This window comes from Cebus imitator, unplaced genomic scaffold (assembly GCF_001604975.1).
Source record: "Cebus imitator isolate Cc_AM_T3 unplaced genomic scaffold, Cebus_imitator-1.0 Scaffold95, whole genome shotgun sequence".
NCBI classification, from domain to species: domain Eukaryota; kingdom Metazoa; phylum Chordata; class Mammalia; order Primates; family Cebidae; genus Cebus; species Cebus imitator.
Window position 1 is genome coordinate 5,287,154 of NW_016107410.1, and position 15,134 is coordinate 5,302,287.

Sequence of the window (15,134 nt, forward strand, 5' to 3'; positions counted from 1 at the left end):
TTTTTTGAGATATGATACACATATCATACCATCCTCCCATTTAAAAGTATACAACTCCATGGCTTTTAGTATGTTCCCAGAATTATGTTCCCATCAACACAATTTTAGAACCTTTTTTGTTATCCCCTAGAAAAACCCTAGAAACCTTACCTATTACCTTTCATTTCCTCCATTTTCCATACCCCAGCTCTAAGCAATTACTAAAATATTTTCTGTCTTTACAGATTTGCCTACTCTAGAAATTTGGTATAAATGGAATCATGCAATACGTGGTCCTTTGTGACTTTTTTTGCTTAGCATAAAAGTCATCTGTGTGTAGCATAATCAGGTCATTCCTTTTTATAGCCAGATAATATTTAATTGCATGGATATGCCAGTTTTGTTTATCCATTTCCTCAGTTTATCCATTATCCATACACATTGGGCTGGTTTCACTTTTGTTTATTATGGATAATGCTGCTGAGTACTGCTGCTGAGTATGGATACTGCTGCTGAGTACTTTTGTGTACAAGTTTTTGTGCAGACACATATTTTCGTTTGTCTTGGGAGAATTCCTAGAAGCAGAATTGTTTGGGCCATACGGTAACTCCATGTTTAACCATTTGAGGAACTGCCAGATTATTTTCCACACTGGCTGTGCCATTTTACATTCCCACCAGTGGTAGATGATGGTCCTAGTTTCTCCACATCTTCACCAACACTTGTTCTTATCTATATGTCCTTATGAGTGTGAAGTTGGTATCTCATTGTGGTTTTGATTTGCATTTTCTCTAATGACTAATGATGTTGAGCATCGTTTCTTGTGTGTGTGTGTTGTTTTTTTTTTTTAAAGCAGGAGAATCGACACATTTTCTTTGCCAGAGATTTCTGACCATCTTTAGAAAGGTGGAAGATGATTTAGTTGTGTTGAGGAGTGAGTGGGAAGGAATGAGGTGATTGTTACTCTTCTAGAAAGTAGGAGGATGGGGGTGGGGAGGATGCATATTGAGGTGGTAAATTCTGCCAACTGACTTGGTGCACAAGTTTTTCTCTGGAGGTGAATTGATGAAGTCATGGCCTTGAACTGTCATTAATCTGGTTGGCAACAAGGTCTTCAGATATTTACTGTACAGTCCCACTGTGCCCATTGGATGCCCTTAGCTAGAGGACTCAGCTGTTAGGTCTGGAGGCAAGCATCTTCTTAGCTCCAGCAACAGCTTCTTGATCACTGTTAGTCTAAGGCTTCCCCGTTAGTTGTCTGGTCATTCCTGATGATCCTCATTGTCATTTTGTGGTACCAAGACTCTCTGTGAGGATGGCTGTTCATTATCCTCCTCATTGTCCACCTGTGACTGTGAGAGATAGGGGTGTCTCTTGAATAATGCTTTTGAAAAGTCTTAAGTTCTGTTGCCTTAATAGGAGTTGTAGAGATGAATTCTACTGTAATTCTTTATGGGTGGTATGTATATGCGAATATAGTTTCTATTATTTCAAGCTCTAAGTACCACTGGAGAAGAGAAGCTTCCTGGCAGTTCTATAGTCACTTAAAATCTGGGCCCTCACTAATCAGAACTGTACTTTGAACTCCTCATAGCTCGGGATTTTCACTTCAAATTTGTATGTCTCTGAATAGGAATAATTTTACCGAGGCTGAGTTTTTTTGGCCATCTCTTTACCCATCTAGTACACCATCTGGGTGGGTCTGACCCTCTCCAAGGCAAGCGTGGAGGAGAAGGCTTCTATCTTCTAAGGAAGCCATCGTTCAGTTCCTGGCCCTTGATCTTTTCTTTGTTTTAACGACACAGCTTGAGAAGCCTATTGAGTAGGGTTAATTGAGGAAGTAGAGTGGGTTTTCCTGTCTGAAAGTGGACAGCTAATTCCTGCCAGTGATTGGGGTTCTTTGCTAAAATAGTGAAATAAACTCATTTTTTGATATAGCACCTCATTTGTTTGCCCTAGGACAATTCCTTCAGCCCTGGGGTAAAATTAAGTAATGAATATGGGTTATCCAAAGGGGAAAAAAGAAAAAAAACAAACCAATTCCTGAGGAGCTAGGTACAGCACCTAGTTAGCAGTGTGGCTTTCAAAGTGTCAGACCCATGGGGTGGAAACTCCATCTTGTTCACTGTTCAGTCACCAGGGCCTGATGGCAGCCCATACTCATACAGACTGGGAGGAGGAGTGGAGGAAGGAAGGAGGGCAGGTGCTGTTTGGCCTGAAGTTAGAAGGGCTGAATAAAGTGCTGTAGTGCCCTAGGCAACATATTCACTTAGCAGATACTTTATTGTGCCACTGTGGTCAGTGTCTTTCTCTGAAAAGGTGTGTTTGTGGTGCGGGGATTCCCTAAAGGATGTCATAGAGTCCCACATAGAAACTTTAAACAATCCAAGGTAGATAGGTATTTTTTAACTCATAATACTCCTTTATTTCCCCTTTACAATTTTTTAAAAAATTTGATACAATTATACATAATAATGGAGAACACTGTGAGTTTCAATACCTGTATACATTGTGAAATGATCAAAGTAGGGTAGTTAGCATGCACATCACCCCCAAATAGTTACTTTTGTGGTGAGAACATTTAAAATTGTTTCTTTTAGAAATATACATTATTATTAACCATAGTCACCTTGCTGTGTAATAGAACACCAGAACTTACTCCTGCTGTCAACTTGTCACCCATGGACCACTCCATCCTCATCCGTCCTCTTTTCCTCCCCATCCCCTAGTAACCTGTTATCTCCTATGATACCAACTTTTTAGCTTCTGCATGTGAGATTGTACAGTATTTGCCTTTCTGTTCCTGGATTACTTCATTTAACATAATGTTCTTCAGGTTTATTCATGTTGCTGCAAAAGACAGGATTTCTCTTTTTTTCTGGTTGAATAGTACTCCATTGTCAGAAGTGTTGTAAGACTAGGAAAGGAGCACTGCAGGCTGGAGCCCTGGGGAAAGTGGTCTGAGGCAGGTGGGACAAGCTGGGGCCTGGCAAACAGGCTGGGTTTGATTGTCAGCATAATAGAGAGCACTCATGTGCCAGATGGGTGGGAGGAGCAGCCTAGTAAAGACTGGGAAGCACCTCAGGAAGCATGTGCATGGTTTATGGTGATGAGCAGACCAGCCGGTATGTCGCGGGAGAGCGGGGTGTGATGGGGCAGAGGAACTTATGTTATAAAGTAGTACAGGATAGAGTTTGAGCATCATTGTAATGGGCATTGTGGTGGTGTTGAATAGTGGTGGAATGTATGGGTCTGGAATCAGGCTGCCTGGTCAGGGGCTCTGAAACTTGAGTGTGCATCAGAATCACCTGGAGTCTTGTTAAAGTACAGGCTGCAACACATCTCCAAAGTTGCTGATTCAGTGGGTGTGGGTGGGGCCTGAGAATTGGTATTTTTCACTGGTGATGCTGCTGTTAATTAGCTTGGGACCACATTTGGAGAACCACTGGTCTAGAATTGAGAGGTTGATAAACCTTTTCTGTTATGTTAGTTGGTAAATATTTTTTAGGCTTTGTGGGCTACTTAGGGTATTTGCTACATATTCTTTATTGCTTTTCATGACCCATTAAGCATACAAAAACCATCCTCTGTCCTATACAAACAGGCCTTTGGGGGAGTGAGGATGAGGAAGGGAAGGTGGGGCATGGTTTAATAACCCTTGGGCCATGCCTGGATGATCAGTCTTCTGCTGCGTAGCTGGCTGACCTTTGCCAAGCTAATCACCTTTTGCCTTTATTTTCTCCTGTTTCTCATAAAACAGAGATGATAATATTCATACTTCTTACCATATAGGACTTCTATGAGGATTCAGTGAGCTAAGCCACAAAAGATTGTTTATCATAATGTCTGGGACATAGCTAGAATTTATAATTTATTTTCATTAATAGTAGTACTACCAACTACTGGTTACTCTATTGATAGGCAAGGGGAAAACAGTAAGAGGCAGACCACCAGTGATCCAAGACTCTGAAAGCTAATTGCTTCAAGATCCTTCTACCATTTTCTTTGGGGTTGCTTGCAAAGAAGAATCCTTTGACTGAAGCATATATGTACACTCTGAAGTACATCCTGGGTTAGTCCCTTATAAGGGATCGGGATCATTGCTCAGCCTCTCCCGTGAATGGCACTTAGAAAATGGTGCTATTTGTAAGCTGACTGGTGTTGGGTCTAGGACTCAGGCTGAAGGGGTGGGCATACTGGTAACCATTTGAAACCTATGCTCAGGTCCTACTTGTTGGGAAGCCTGATTGAGAAGTGTGGCCTGATTTGTGCTAGTATTAGATAGGATCTGGCTGCATTAATGTTGAAACTACTCTGCCTTTTAATGTCTCATTTTGCCTCATGGTGGGAGTGAAAGTGAGAACCACAGAAAATCTGCCTGCCAGGTGTTCCACATTTCTTGTGCTGCAGCACGCAAGTGAGCAGTGGGGTGTAGCTTTCCCTTATGTAGCTGGGACAGCAATACCACTGCTTGTTCCTCTGGCACACCTTCTCAGTGCCGGTGCACCGAGAGAGGCTGCCTGGTGGCCCTGAGGGAGCCATCTCATCTCTAAACAGTGATAATGAAAGCTGGCCATGCTCAAATAAGATGGGGCAATCTATCTGTTTCTTGTCTAGTTACCCTGAGGGGGCATCCACTTTCTTGCTCACCTCACCAGTTGCATGCTGTAGTCCTTGCCAGAAGCACATAATAATGACTTTGTAAGCTTAAGTTACAAGCACACAAAAGTGCCCGATAGTGATATAACTCCACCCTTCGCTTGAGTTTTTGCTGACATTCAGTGAAATATCTTTCTGCCTCCTCCCCACCTCGCAAAACAAACTTCCTGTTTTGCATTTGGTCCAAGCTGGAACAGCCCCACTACACCTGTTAACACACGCAGACACACACTTCCCCCTGCATATTTGCTTAGCTTCTTGTTGCCTAGCCAGATTTCCTCTCAGCTTACAGACCCCGAATCATAAGATACTGAACCAGCAAATTGAAGAGTTGACATTTTATTTAGAGCTATTCAAGTGGAAACATGGCTTCTGGTTTATTTTTCTGTATTGCGCTGTGACCACTTTGCTAATTGTTATTCTCCTTCACAGCAGAATGGAAGAGAGGAAAGGAAATCAGCTGACACAGGAGCCAGAGTGAGACCAGTGGACTCTCACACTCAACTTACACCATGAATTTGTGTCTATCTTCAATGCGTTAAGAGCCAAGGACAGGTGAAGTTGCTGGAGAGCAATGGCTCTCTTTACTCCGTGGAAGTTGTCCTCTCAGAAGCTGGGCTTTTTCCTGGTGACTTTTGGCTTCATTTGGGGTATGATGCTTCTGCACTTTACCATCCAGCAGCGAACTCAGCCTGAAAGCAGCTCCATGCTGCGTGAGCAGATCCTGGACCTCAGCAAAAGGTACATCAAGGCGCTGGCAGAAGAAAACAGAAATGTGGTGGATGGGCCATACGCTGGAGTCATGACAGCTTATGGTAAGCACTGTGCTACGAGGACCTCTCCATTAATGTGTGCCTTGGCTTTGAAATGGCCCCAGAAGCTCCCAGACATGGTCTTGTCATGGACCAAGTGTCCTTTGCCACAGTCTTCATAAGCAGTCAATTGCACACAGAGGAGCACCTTTAGAAAATTAAAGCAATGCCATTTTGGGTGCTCTGAGCTGCATACATTTTGGTGTATGCAGAAACACTTTCCCCTGGAATCAATGGGTTAGTAGTTAGGGTTCTGTTGATTGTATTTGCAGCTAGCTCCGTCTCCCTGAACACATTTCTGGAACCACGTAATCTCGTGTAGGAGTGAGTTCAAGGAATGCTGAAAAATATTCTCCTTATCTTTCCCTAAACAAAACTTAATTAAGACTGGTAGGGGTGAGATGATGAAGATAGGGAGGAATGTTCTGTGGAAGCCAGTAATCTTAGAGCCAATTGTGTGCCTCCCTCCAGCTGATAAATAGGACACTGGCACTTGGATGCTGGTGAATTTTAACCTTTGGCTTCTTGAGATTGTATTGCTCTTCTTCTTGCCCTTGTTTCTACTTGCATTCTCTTTGAAAGGAATCTTTGTGTACTTGTTGCTTTTCTTTAAAAGAATTTTTTTCAGAATGCTTTTTAAAATCATGCAGAGTAAAAAAAATACACATATGGAATGCAACTTATTTTTCTTTTATGCTTAATATAGAAAAAGTTGGAAGTTGTAGACAAGCAAAAAAAGGAAAAAATTACACATAAGTCTACTCCAGGCAATAACCACAATTAACATTTCAGTGTATCTTTTTCTGATATTTTACATATACACACAAAAATATATATATACACACAAATACTTAGAAAACAGAAACTGCAAATGGAATTTAGATCATGCTATTTTTGCAGAGCAGACTTGGTCTGTAGAAGATGACCTGTTGTCAGTGACAGTCTGATCATTGAATTGAGGTTTTGGTGGCCTCACTGAAGTGGTCTCCATGATAGTATAGATGAGATACAAGAATGGGGTTGGGTGAGGTGGAGAAAATGGAGCTCTGTTTTGTGACCCACTCAAGGAAGGTACCCTGAAGTATGCAGAGTTCAAATCATGATTCCCAAAAATGTACAGCACCAGTTCAGTTCAGTGCAGGTTGAGTTCAAGCACAGGAAATCATACTGAGTTACACATGCAGTTTTTTCTTTCCAAAAGGGGAAAACTTGTTTTTTTAAAAGTGTGTAAAATTTTATACACTTGTGTGTGTGTATATATGTATTTGTTAAAAGATGCTTGCTTTTAAGGAACATTGTAGAAATTTTTTTCCAATTCTTACTAGGTAAATAATCACATTCTCTGCTTTTAATCTATTAAAAGTGTATGCAGGCATTGGCTTTTAATATATCTAAATAAAATGGTACCTTTTTTGAACTGATGGATTTAAAAAATTAGACTCCACTGTCAGAGCTTACACTGAAAAACAGCTAGGTAGTTTTTCCTAAGTTGCATTATAAAATTGCTCATTGATTCACACTTCCTCTGTAACATTTCCAGAGTGGTTTAGATAAACCAACAGAAAATAAAGCTGATTGTCACCATTAGTGTTACCAATGTATATCACATAGCAGATAACACAGATGCTGTTTTAGTTTCTGGTTGTTTGCATTTGATGTTACAACTTTGAAGGGGAAGAGGTATCGCTCAGTTTCTCCCGTTTCTCTCAGCCTGTCAAAACTTTTCATGGGCAAGAAGAAGCCCCACAAATTGCAAATGTATAGGCTTTCAATTTATCCAGTTGTTTTGGCTGTTTTTATTTCTTGTGTACTGCTAAAAATCTCATAGGGAATGCGTCCCCACATTTTAAAGGACAATAATTTGGTCTTAGCTTTTCAGCCTCACAGAAATATTATTTTTTAAGTTACCAAAAATCCCAGAATAAGCTGTTAGAATTTCAGCCACCTTATGTGCCTGTAATCATAGGACTTTGCATCTGAAAGAAACTGTAGAAATTATTATTCCCACTTAATCCTTTCATAGATGAACCTTGGCAAAATAATTTCTTTTTCTCAAAAACAACAAAGAAACAATCAAACAGGTCACATCAGCAACTCTAACTCAAACTGCTAGTTTTCTCTTTCATCTAATCAACTTAACATATCAAAGTGGTTTTTGGAGTTGAGTTTCTGGAATTTAATTGGATTTAAATATATGTGCTTGAGGTATTTGGGATTATCACATGGTGAGATCCTACTAGTAAGACAGGGTGTCCCATTTGGTGGTGTTCACATTTTGGTCTTAAATAGATCTTGATTGTGGTAGCTGTTTGTGTGTGGTAGGATTTTAGCAGCATCTCTAGGGTCTGTATGCACTAGATGCCAGTAACATCTCCCTAGTTGTTAACAGTCAAAATGTCTTTAGATGTGTGATAATTGCCCCCTTCTTGCCACCTTGGGGAACTACTGTCCTAAGAGTAGAAACCACAAACGCTTTCTGACACCATCTTGTTAAGGATGTTCACAAGCAGATAATTAGTTTTAGGTTTTTTATTTATTTTTATTTTTATTCTTTTCTGAGATGGAGTCTTGCTTTGTTGCCCAGGCTGGTACAATCTTGGCTCACTGCAACCCCCACCTCCTGGGTTCAAGCGATTCTTGTGTCGGCCTCCTGAGTAGCTGGGATTACAGATGCACACTGCAACGTCTGGCTAATTTTTGTATTTTTAGTAGAGATGGGGTTTCACCATTTTGGCCAGGCTGGCCTCGAACTCCTGACCTCAGGTGATCTGCCTGCCTTGGCCTCCCAAAGTGCGGGGAGCCACTGTGCCCAGCCTGGTTTCAGTTATTTTAAACTTGAAAGCCTAGTCTTCCCCCTGGTTTCCAGTTCTGGCACCAAAAAGTTGGATTGAGCAAGAGAATTGTACTAAGGATTGGTATAGTCCAGGGCCAGTCCTAGAAAGCTGGAAAGCCATTCTGATGACTTATGCTCCTCCTGGAATCTGTCAGTATCAGTAACATTGTGTGACATGCAGGCAGCTCTAGCAGTTAATGTCACATGGTGGTGCAGAGACTGTAGGATTCTCAGTGGTATAACTGGGCTGGCAGAAGAGTGATGGGGATGCATGGGCCATTAGTTTGCAGTCTCTTTTTCTGTCATACATGCAGCCTGTGTGCAGTGCACTGCCTACATATCTGCTTCAAAAGAGTGAAGAGTTGATCCAGTATGGCTGGGATTTGTGTCTCGTTTGAATGAATCCAGCTAAAAGAAGGAAAAAATTCCTCTTTCTCTCATCCCCATATTGGTATAATCAGAGGCTCTCAGTATAAATGGGTCTACGATAGGGATTTGAAAGATTGTAGTAGCTAATTTTAGATGATTGCTGATTAGAATTTCTGGTTAGAGATTTCAGGGCAGTGGGGTTCGGTAAACTGTGACCTATGTGCCAATTCAGACCTTTGTCTGATTGTGTAAATAGTTTTATTGGAATACCTCCACTCCCATTTGTTTGTAACAATTGCAATAACAGAGAAACATGATAATTCCAGTATTTATTTCATAAAACATCTGAAACATTCTGAATCCATCAATCAGCAGTCACTATAGGTTATTCTAATACTTACCTGATCAAAGTCCTTATTGATTCATCTACTTCCCGGGACTCCCATGGTCTAAGGCAGAGTCAGCAAACCATGGCCTATGGGCCAAGTGTTCCTTGGTAGCTGTGTTTGTAAATAAAGCCATGCCCATTTGATTATATGCTGTCTGTGGCTGCTTTTGCACTATAGTGGCAGAGTTGAGTAGTTGCCATAGAGACTGCAAAGCCTAAATATTTACTGTCTGGCTCTTTACCAAAAATATTTATCAATCTCTGACCTAAATGGTCTCTGGGTGAGTGTCTCTATCTACTGGATTTTGTGTGTATGTGTGTGTCTCAGTCTCTTTAACACCTGTGTTTGGATGCACTCATGCCATCTTCATAAGGTGCACATATAAATGCAGCATTTCTCTGGCCTCTGGAAATGCTGCTTCTAAGTGACAGGTCAAGAGTTGTAGTGGGTTTTGGAGCCAACTGGTTTGGCTTTGCCACATCCTCTCTCTGTGGCTTAGGCCCTAGAAGCACAAAACTGTTTTAAAGTGGGGTGTCAATGCCTCTCACCAAGGACTATGACATTTGAGTGAGGTGCTGTGTGTCAGGTGCCTGATACTGTGTGCTTGTTGGCTGTTAGTGTGACTTGTGACTAGTACTCAAACAATAGCAGAACTTGAAGAGTATCTTCCCTGACCCAACCCATCCTTGTTTTGGTGATTTGAAAAGTGACTTCTGATCTTCTTTTGGGATTTGGTAACTCCAAAGCGATACCCAGAATATCTCCTGGGCAGCCGGTGTGGAACATTCAGTGTATTTGTTCTTACAATGTGGAGGGCTTTTCTGTGTATTACTCTGTCAGTCCAGAGAGGAATGTGTTGGCTTTTGTCTCCCAGCCATGTGTAGAGCCAGAGCCCTCCACAGGTCAGCCCCATCTGCCTCTCCCAGCCACTGTGGCAGGGGCCATGCCTGCCAGTGATGTCTCGGTAATTGTGTCACGGATGGTGCCACTCACCCCAGTCAATGCTGTTCTTGTTTCTGAGGTGAATTGATCTCTGTCTCCAACAGCCTGACCCAAATTCTGATCCCTAGTGGTCACCTCTTATCTAACAGGACAGACCTGGTCCACTTGTGTTCTCCAATGAAAAGTAATAGAAACCTGAGGCGAGGTGACATTTCCCCTCATGGTCCATCCCCACCTTGTTAACCCTGGCTTCTCTGGGCTGGGGCATTGCCCTAGAAAAGCTGCCAGCCCAGCCCAGGCTCAAGCAGCTGTGGCCTCCCAGCCTCTCTCTGCCGACCCCTAACCCACATCCCCTTTGCCTGCTGCCTGATTCCTCCTTGACCTCTAGGTTCTGCATGCCTGCTCTTCTTTACCTACCTTCTGCCTGTCTCCTAGTTCCCTGAGCTACTTAGTCCTAGACTGGACCTTAGGCTTCTGTCTTTCAAGCCTGTCTTTCAGGAAATGTCTGTGACATTGGCTGGAATATTCTCTACGTTTTGTGCATACAGTGGGGAAAAAGATGGACAAAGGCCCCACTCTCATAGATGCTTTATTCTCTTTGGAAGGAAGAAGAAATAAACAAGAGAAAGTCAGATAGCAGTACATTCCAGAAAGAAAAATGGGGATAGAATTTAAAATATCTGAGGGGCTACTTTCCCTTGGAAGGTCACCTATCTCTGGAGGTATCTTTTAACCAGAATGACACCAAGGAGCAGCCAGGTACAGTGGGAAGAGAAAGGGAGGCAGAGTGTACCAGGGAAAAGGCATGGTGTGTGCCAGGCCCTAAGGCCAGCATCTGCACTCTGGGGCAGAAGGGAGGCCACTATGGCTAGAATGAAGGGAGCAAGCAGTGGCACGGAAGGTGTTGAGTCAGGGAGAAGCCGGCAGTTCATGTAGAACCGTGTAGGTTGCGGCATCTCGTATCAATATTGATGTTCTTATGCGTAAACCAGACCTCAGCCTCACCCTATAGTTCACTGCTTTCTCTATGGGAGGAAGGAAGTTGTTATTTCCTTAAGGAGACACATACTGGAGAGGGGAGAACCAGCATAGGGCTTTTGGTTGCTGGTCGGGGGCAGTGGAGAGGTAACTGATTTGGGCTTCTGATTGGCCCTCATTGGCTTGGGATGCTATGCCTAAGATGTTAACACCATTTAGGGCTGCCACAGATTGCTCTGAAAGGGTAGCAGCTGCCCTGTATTGCAGATTCAGACAACATTCTGAGATTCAGATGAGAGCTTTTGCAAGTGTTTCCTTCCACCTCTCTTGTGAAAAAGAAATGAAAACAGGTTGAATTTTATTAAAGAAGCAAGCATGTAAAGGGTTTTTTAGTTTTAGTTTTTTCACCTTTTTCTTTTGTGTTTCTGTTCCTACAAATATGGAAATATGATCAAGGAACTGTTTTTCTTTTCTTTCTTTTTTTTGGCCGGCGAGGGGAGGGCTAGGACTGTTGTGGGGCAATGTGGAAAACCACTGTTGCCGAAGTAGAAATTCCCACCCTTGAGGTAAGTTCACTGTTCTTGGAGTGAAACTGGTAGGGAAAAAAACAGCTGGGCTGTTTGGTGTGTCTGAGAATGCTTCAGTTAGTCTACAGTGACGTGGCTGGTTTGATTAAAGAAAGGGCTTTCTGCTTTAAAAAGCTTGGAACCTAAAAATGGGCCTCTCTGTGGCTTGGGACTTTTCCAGCTATCCTGTGGTAGAGTCCAGCCCACCCAGTATCCTCATCAAAGCCAGACCAAGTTCACAAGCACGCCCAGGCCAGTCAGGAGGTCTGAGGAAGACCATGTTTTACAAAGGAGGAGTAAACTTGGAATGAGGGGCTCGCTCTTCTACTCCTCAGTCATTATGACCTTTCCTTTCATGCAGCACCACTACTTCAAGTCTGGGTTGAGGAGGGATTGCATGCACATGTGTGGGGTTGGAGTCTCAGTCTCAGTGATTGTCATTGCCATGTTCAGACGATAAGGCTTAGAATGCCCCTTGTCTTACCTGGTGGCCATAGCTTTCTATGACCCTCTGCTTCTTCCCAGCTGTGTCCTGGTGCTCTTTTGCTGTCATAAGTGCTTGGCCAGACCTCATGCTGCTGTGGACACCCAAAAAGCTCTGCACCCTCTCAAGTCTACTAAGGCACTGCAGCTGTCTTCTAGGACAAGACTGCTGGGTGGTGGCTGAGCATTCACCTGTCTCTGAGCCTCTGCATTTGCTCTCTTTCCCCCACCTCTTCCTCTTTTCCTTCTTTGTTTGTAAAAATAAAGTTTCCTAGAACACAGCCATGCCCATTCCATTTTGTTTCAGAGAAGTTAGCCTTCTCTTCTTCACAAAACAGGGCCCAAGCCCACTGTGATTCTCATTCTTTGTAACAAGCTACTTAGCATCACGTATTTGTTTTATGAGCTGATCATGTGTCTCTCCCACTTACAATGTAAGTCCTGAAACAGCATGGACTTTGGTCCTTTTTGTTCCCCACTGTGCCTCAGAGCTTAGTACCTTTTGCCTGGCACGTAGTAGGAGCCATGAATGAATAGCAGCAGCTTCTGGCAGAACTCTGTGATGCTCTGTGGTACAGTTACAGCTGGGACTCATTTGAAAATCACAGTAATGTTTTTAGTGAAGCAGGAAATGACATGAAATTTCCTATGGGCTCTGCATCCAAGAGGCTCCAAGTAGCTATTATACATAATCCTGACATGGGAACCGTTGTTTATTCTGGAAGGTAGTTAGAGAGTGTTTCTATTGTGAGGGTGGAACACGTTGTGTTCCTTTCCGATGTGTGACCTTGAACAAGTCACCGACCATCTTAAAGCTCACTTGCTCTTCTGTAAAACAGACAATATAATATCAGTTTACCTCATAGCCTTGTTGTAAGAATTACAAATGACAAAGTTTATTAAGGCACTTAGATTAACTTAGATTGTTATTGTTTGTTATGTTTTATTTTTATTTTTTTTTTTGGTGGATAGAGTCTTGCTCTGTCACACATGCTGAAGTGCAATAGTATGATCACGGCTCTTAACAACTTCTGCCTCTCAGATCAAGCCATATGCCCATCTCAGCCTCCAGAGTAGCTGGGACTATAGGCACGTGCCACCACACTAGGCTAATTTAAAACAAACAACAAAGAAAGGGTTTTTTTTGTAGAGATGGAATCTCACTGTATTGCCCAGGCTGGTCTCAAACTCTGGGCCTCAAGTGATCCTCCCACCTCAGTCTCCTAGAGTGCTGGGATTACAGGTGTGAGCCACTGTGCCCAACCAGCACTTAGATTATTAAAGTGCATTCTTTGCTACTATCACTAACTCTGGCCTGAATGTACCTGTATCTGTTACCACCCAATTATAACTGTTCATGTAGATCTGACATTGTTCATGCATTTGAACACAAGTCTTCAGCAACCTGTTTATGTAGCTGTTCTTAGCATTTACAGGGATGCAGCCTGAACAGACATAAGAGGAAATACACTCTGCTTCAGAAGAGGGCAGGCTTGCCACACCCTCCTAAACTAGGAGATGTGGTTGTCATCGTCCTGTTCAAAAGATACATCTTTCCTTTGTGGACTCTAAAATAAGCCGGGTGTGGCCAAGTTCACCTTTTATCTAACAAAGGCATTGGTGGTGCAAGTGTTTCTGGCATGGTACAGTGAGCAGGAAGGAGTAGTGTGCAGCCCTACAGGAAGGTATGAGCCCTGGTGTCAGATGGGAGACAGTGGATGACAATAGGCTCGACCTCTCAGCACTTCTCTGATTCCTTATCTTTTCTATAAAAAAAGCTAAAATTCTTGGGTCCTATTCCATGCAGCTGGCTATGTGTTAGGAAAATTCAGAGAATAGCCTAAGAACTCTATTCTGAATGTTTACAGATTCCATAAAGTACTTAATATCATCAACAGGCCGAGATACGCTCTTTTACCAGATTCCGATGCATGGAAAGTTCCCTGATAGTAATGACACCCTCTGCAACACCTCAGGAAAAACAGTCACTTCTAGGTACAAGTTCTGGTGACAGCTTAAATCTGTAGCTCTAATCCAGAAGAGAAGGCCAGTCAATGTTACTGAGCATCTAAGCTGCTCTTTGACTTTGGTGATGATTGTTTCACGCCCTTTTGTGTCCAGAATCTGCTGCCTGGGACAATCACAGGGTGGAAGCTACATTTGTCAGTTCAGGAGCAGGCAAATTATCCAATATGTGGCTTTAAAATTCAAGTGAGATAAGGCAATAAGGGTCACTAAGATGTTTCTGTTGAGTGTTGCCTTACATGACTTTAGGGTACTGATGGCATTATCTATAAAAGCACAATTCATTGTACTATATATATATTTAAAATAGCAATGTCTTTGTGCTTTTGAAAATAATGTGAATTTTTATGTAAAATTAGAGCATATAAGGAAGTATGGAGAAAACATAAAGAATAAATATACTCCTTACCTCTAAGTACAGATCTTAGCAGATAAAATTTTGATTTCACTTTAGTTCTTTTTTTAAAAAAATGTGATACATACACATGTGTATATGTGTATTTATGTACATGTATGTATGCTTTTTAAAATTAAGATACTGTATTTTCTTATGCCATTAGGTATTTTTGATGACTGTACACTTTTCCTTTTTTACCCATCCACTTAACAAATATTTATTGAACTCCTGATATTAATAGCTGGTAGCGGTAAACAGAGATGACAAGCAGATTTGGTCTCTGTCCTCCCTAAGTTTACAGTCTAGTGATTTATTCTGTCTTACGAATGGCTCAATGTAATTTAATCTGTTTGTTGTGTGTTTGGGTAATTTCCAGTTCTTATCTGTAACAACACTATTTTATTAATAGCACTGCTTTGAATGTCCTTATGCATAATGAATAGACTATATTTGGGTCATTACTGTAAGTATATTATCTTTGGAAAGGTCACTCTAAAATTAATTTAAAAATATATAATTGATGAAACTTGACATTCCTGACAGTCAGTGGAAATAAGAGGTTGAGGTTAATTCTTTTTTCATTAGCACCTTCCTTTCTCATTAACGCCCTGTCTTTGCCGGTTTCTCCAGAGCAGCAAGTGCTCTGTGGCTCTGTCGTGCACGTTCTGCCTCTCGGGCAGCCGTGCTGAAAAGGGATTTGAT

The 15,134-nt window shown here is 42.1% G+C and overlaps 1 protein-coding gene across 7 annotated transcripts in view; it reads left to right on the forward strand.

The window, feature by feature from the left end:
• MGAT5 (alpha-1,6-mannosylglycoprotein 6-beta-N-acetylglucosaminyltransferase) overlaps window positions 1-15,134 on the forward strand; it is a 331,838-nt gene that overhangs the window by 123,525 nt on the left and 193,179 nt on the right. For 3 of the 7 annotated variants that reach the window (XM_017536083.2, XM_037741149.1, XM_017536079.2), the window contains one exon: window positions 5,074-5,453. In XM_017536083.2, the coding sequence (XP_017391572.1) occupies window positions 5,213-5,453 (241 nt within the window). In that variant the 5' untranslated portion in view covers window positions 5,074-5,212. Of the gene's footprint in view, window positions 1-5,067; window positions 5,454-15,134 lie in introns of those variants that run through there. The other 4 variants (XM_017536081.2, XM_017536082.2, XM_017536077.2 and 1 more) reach the window with 2 other exon arrangements.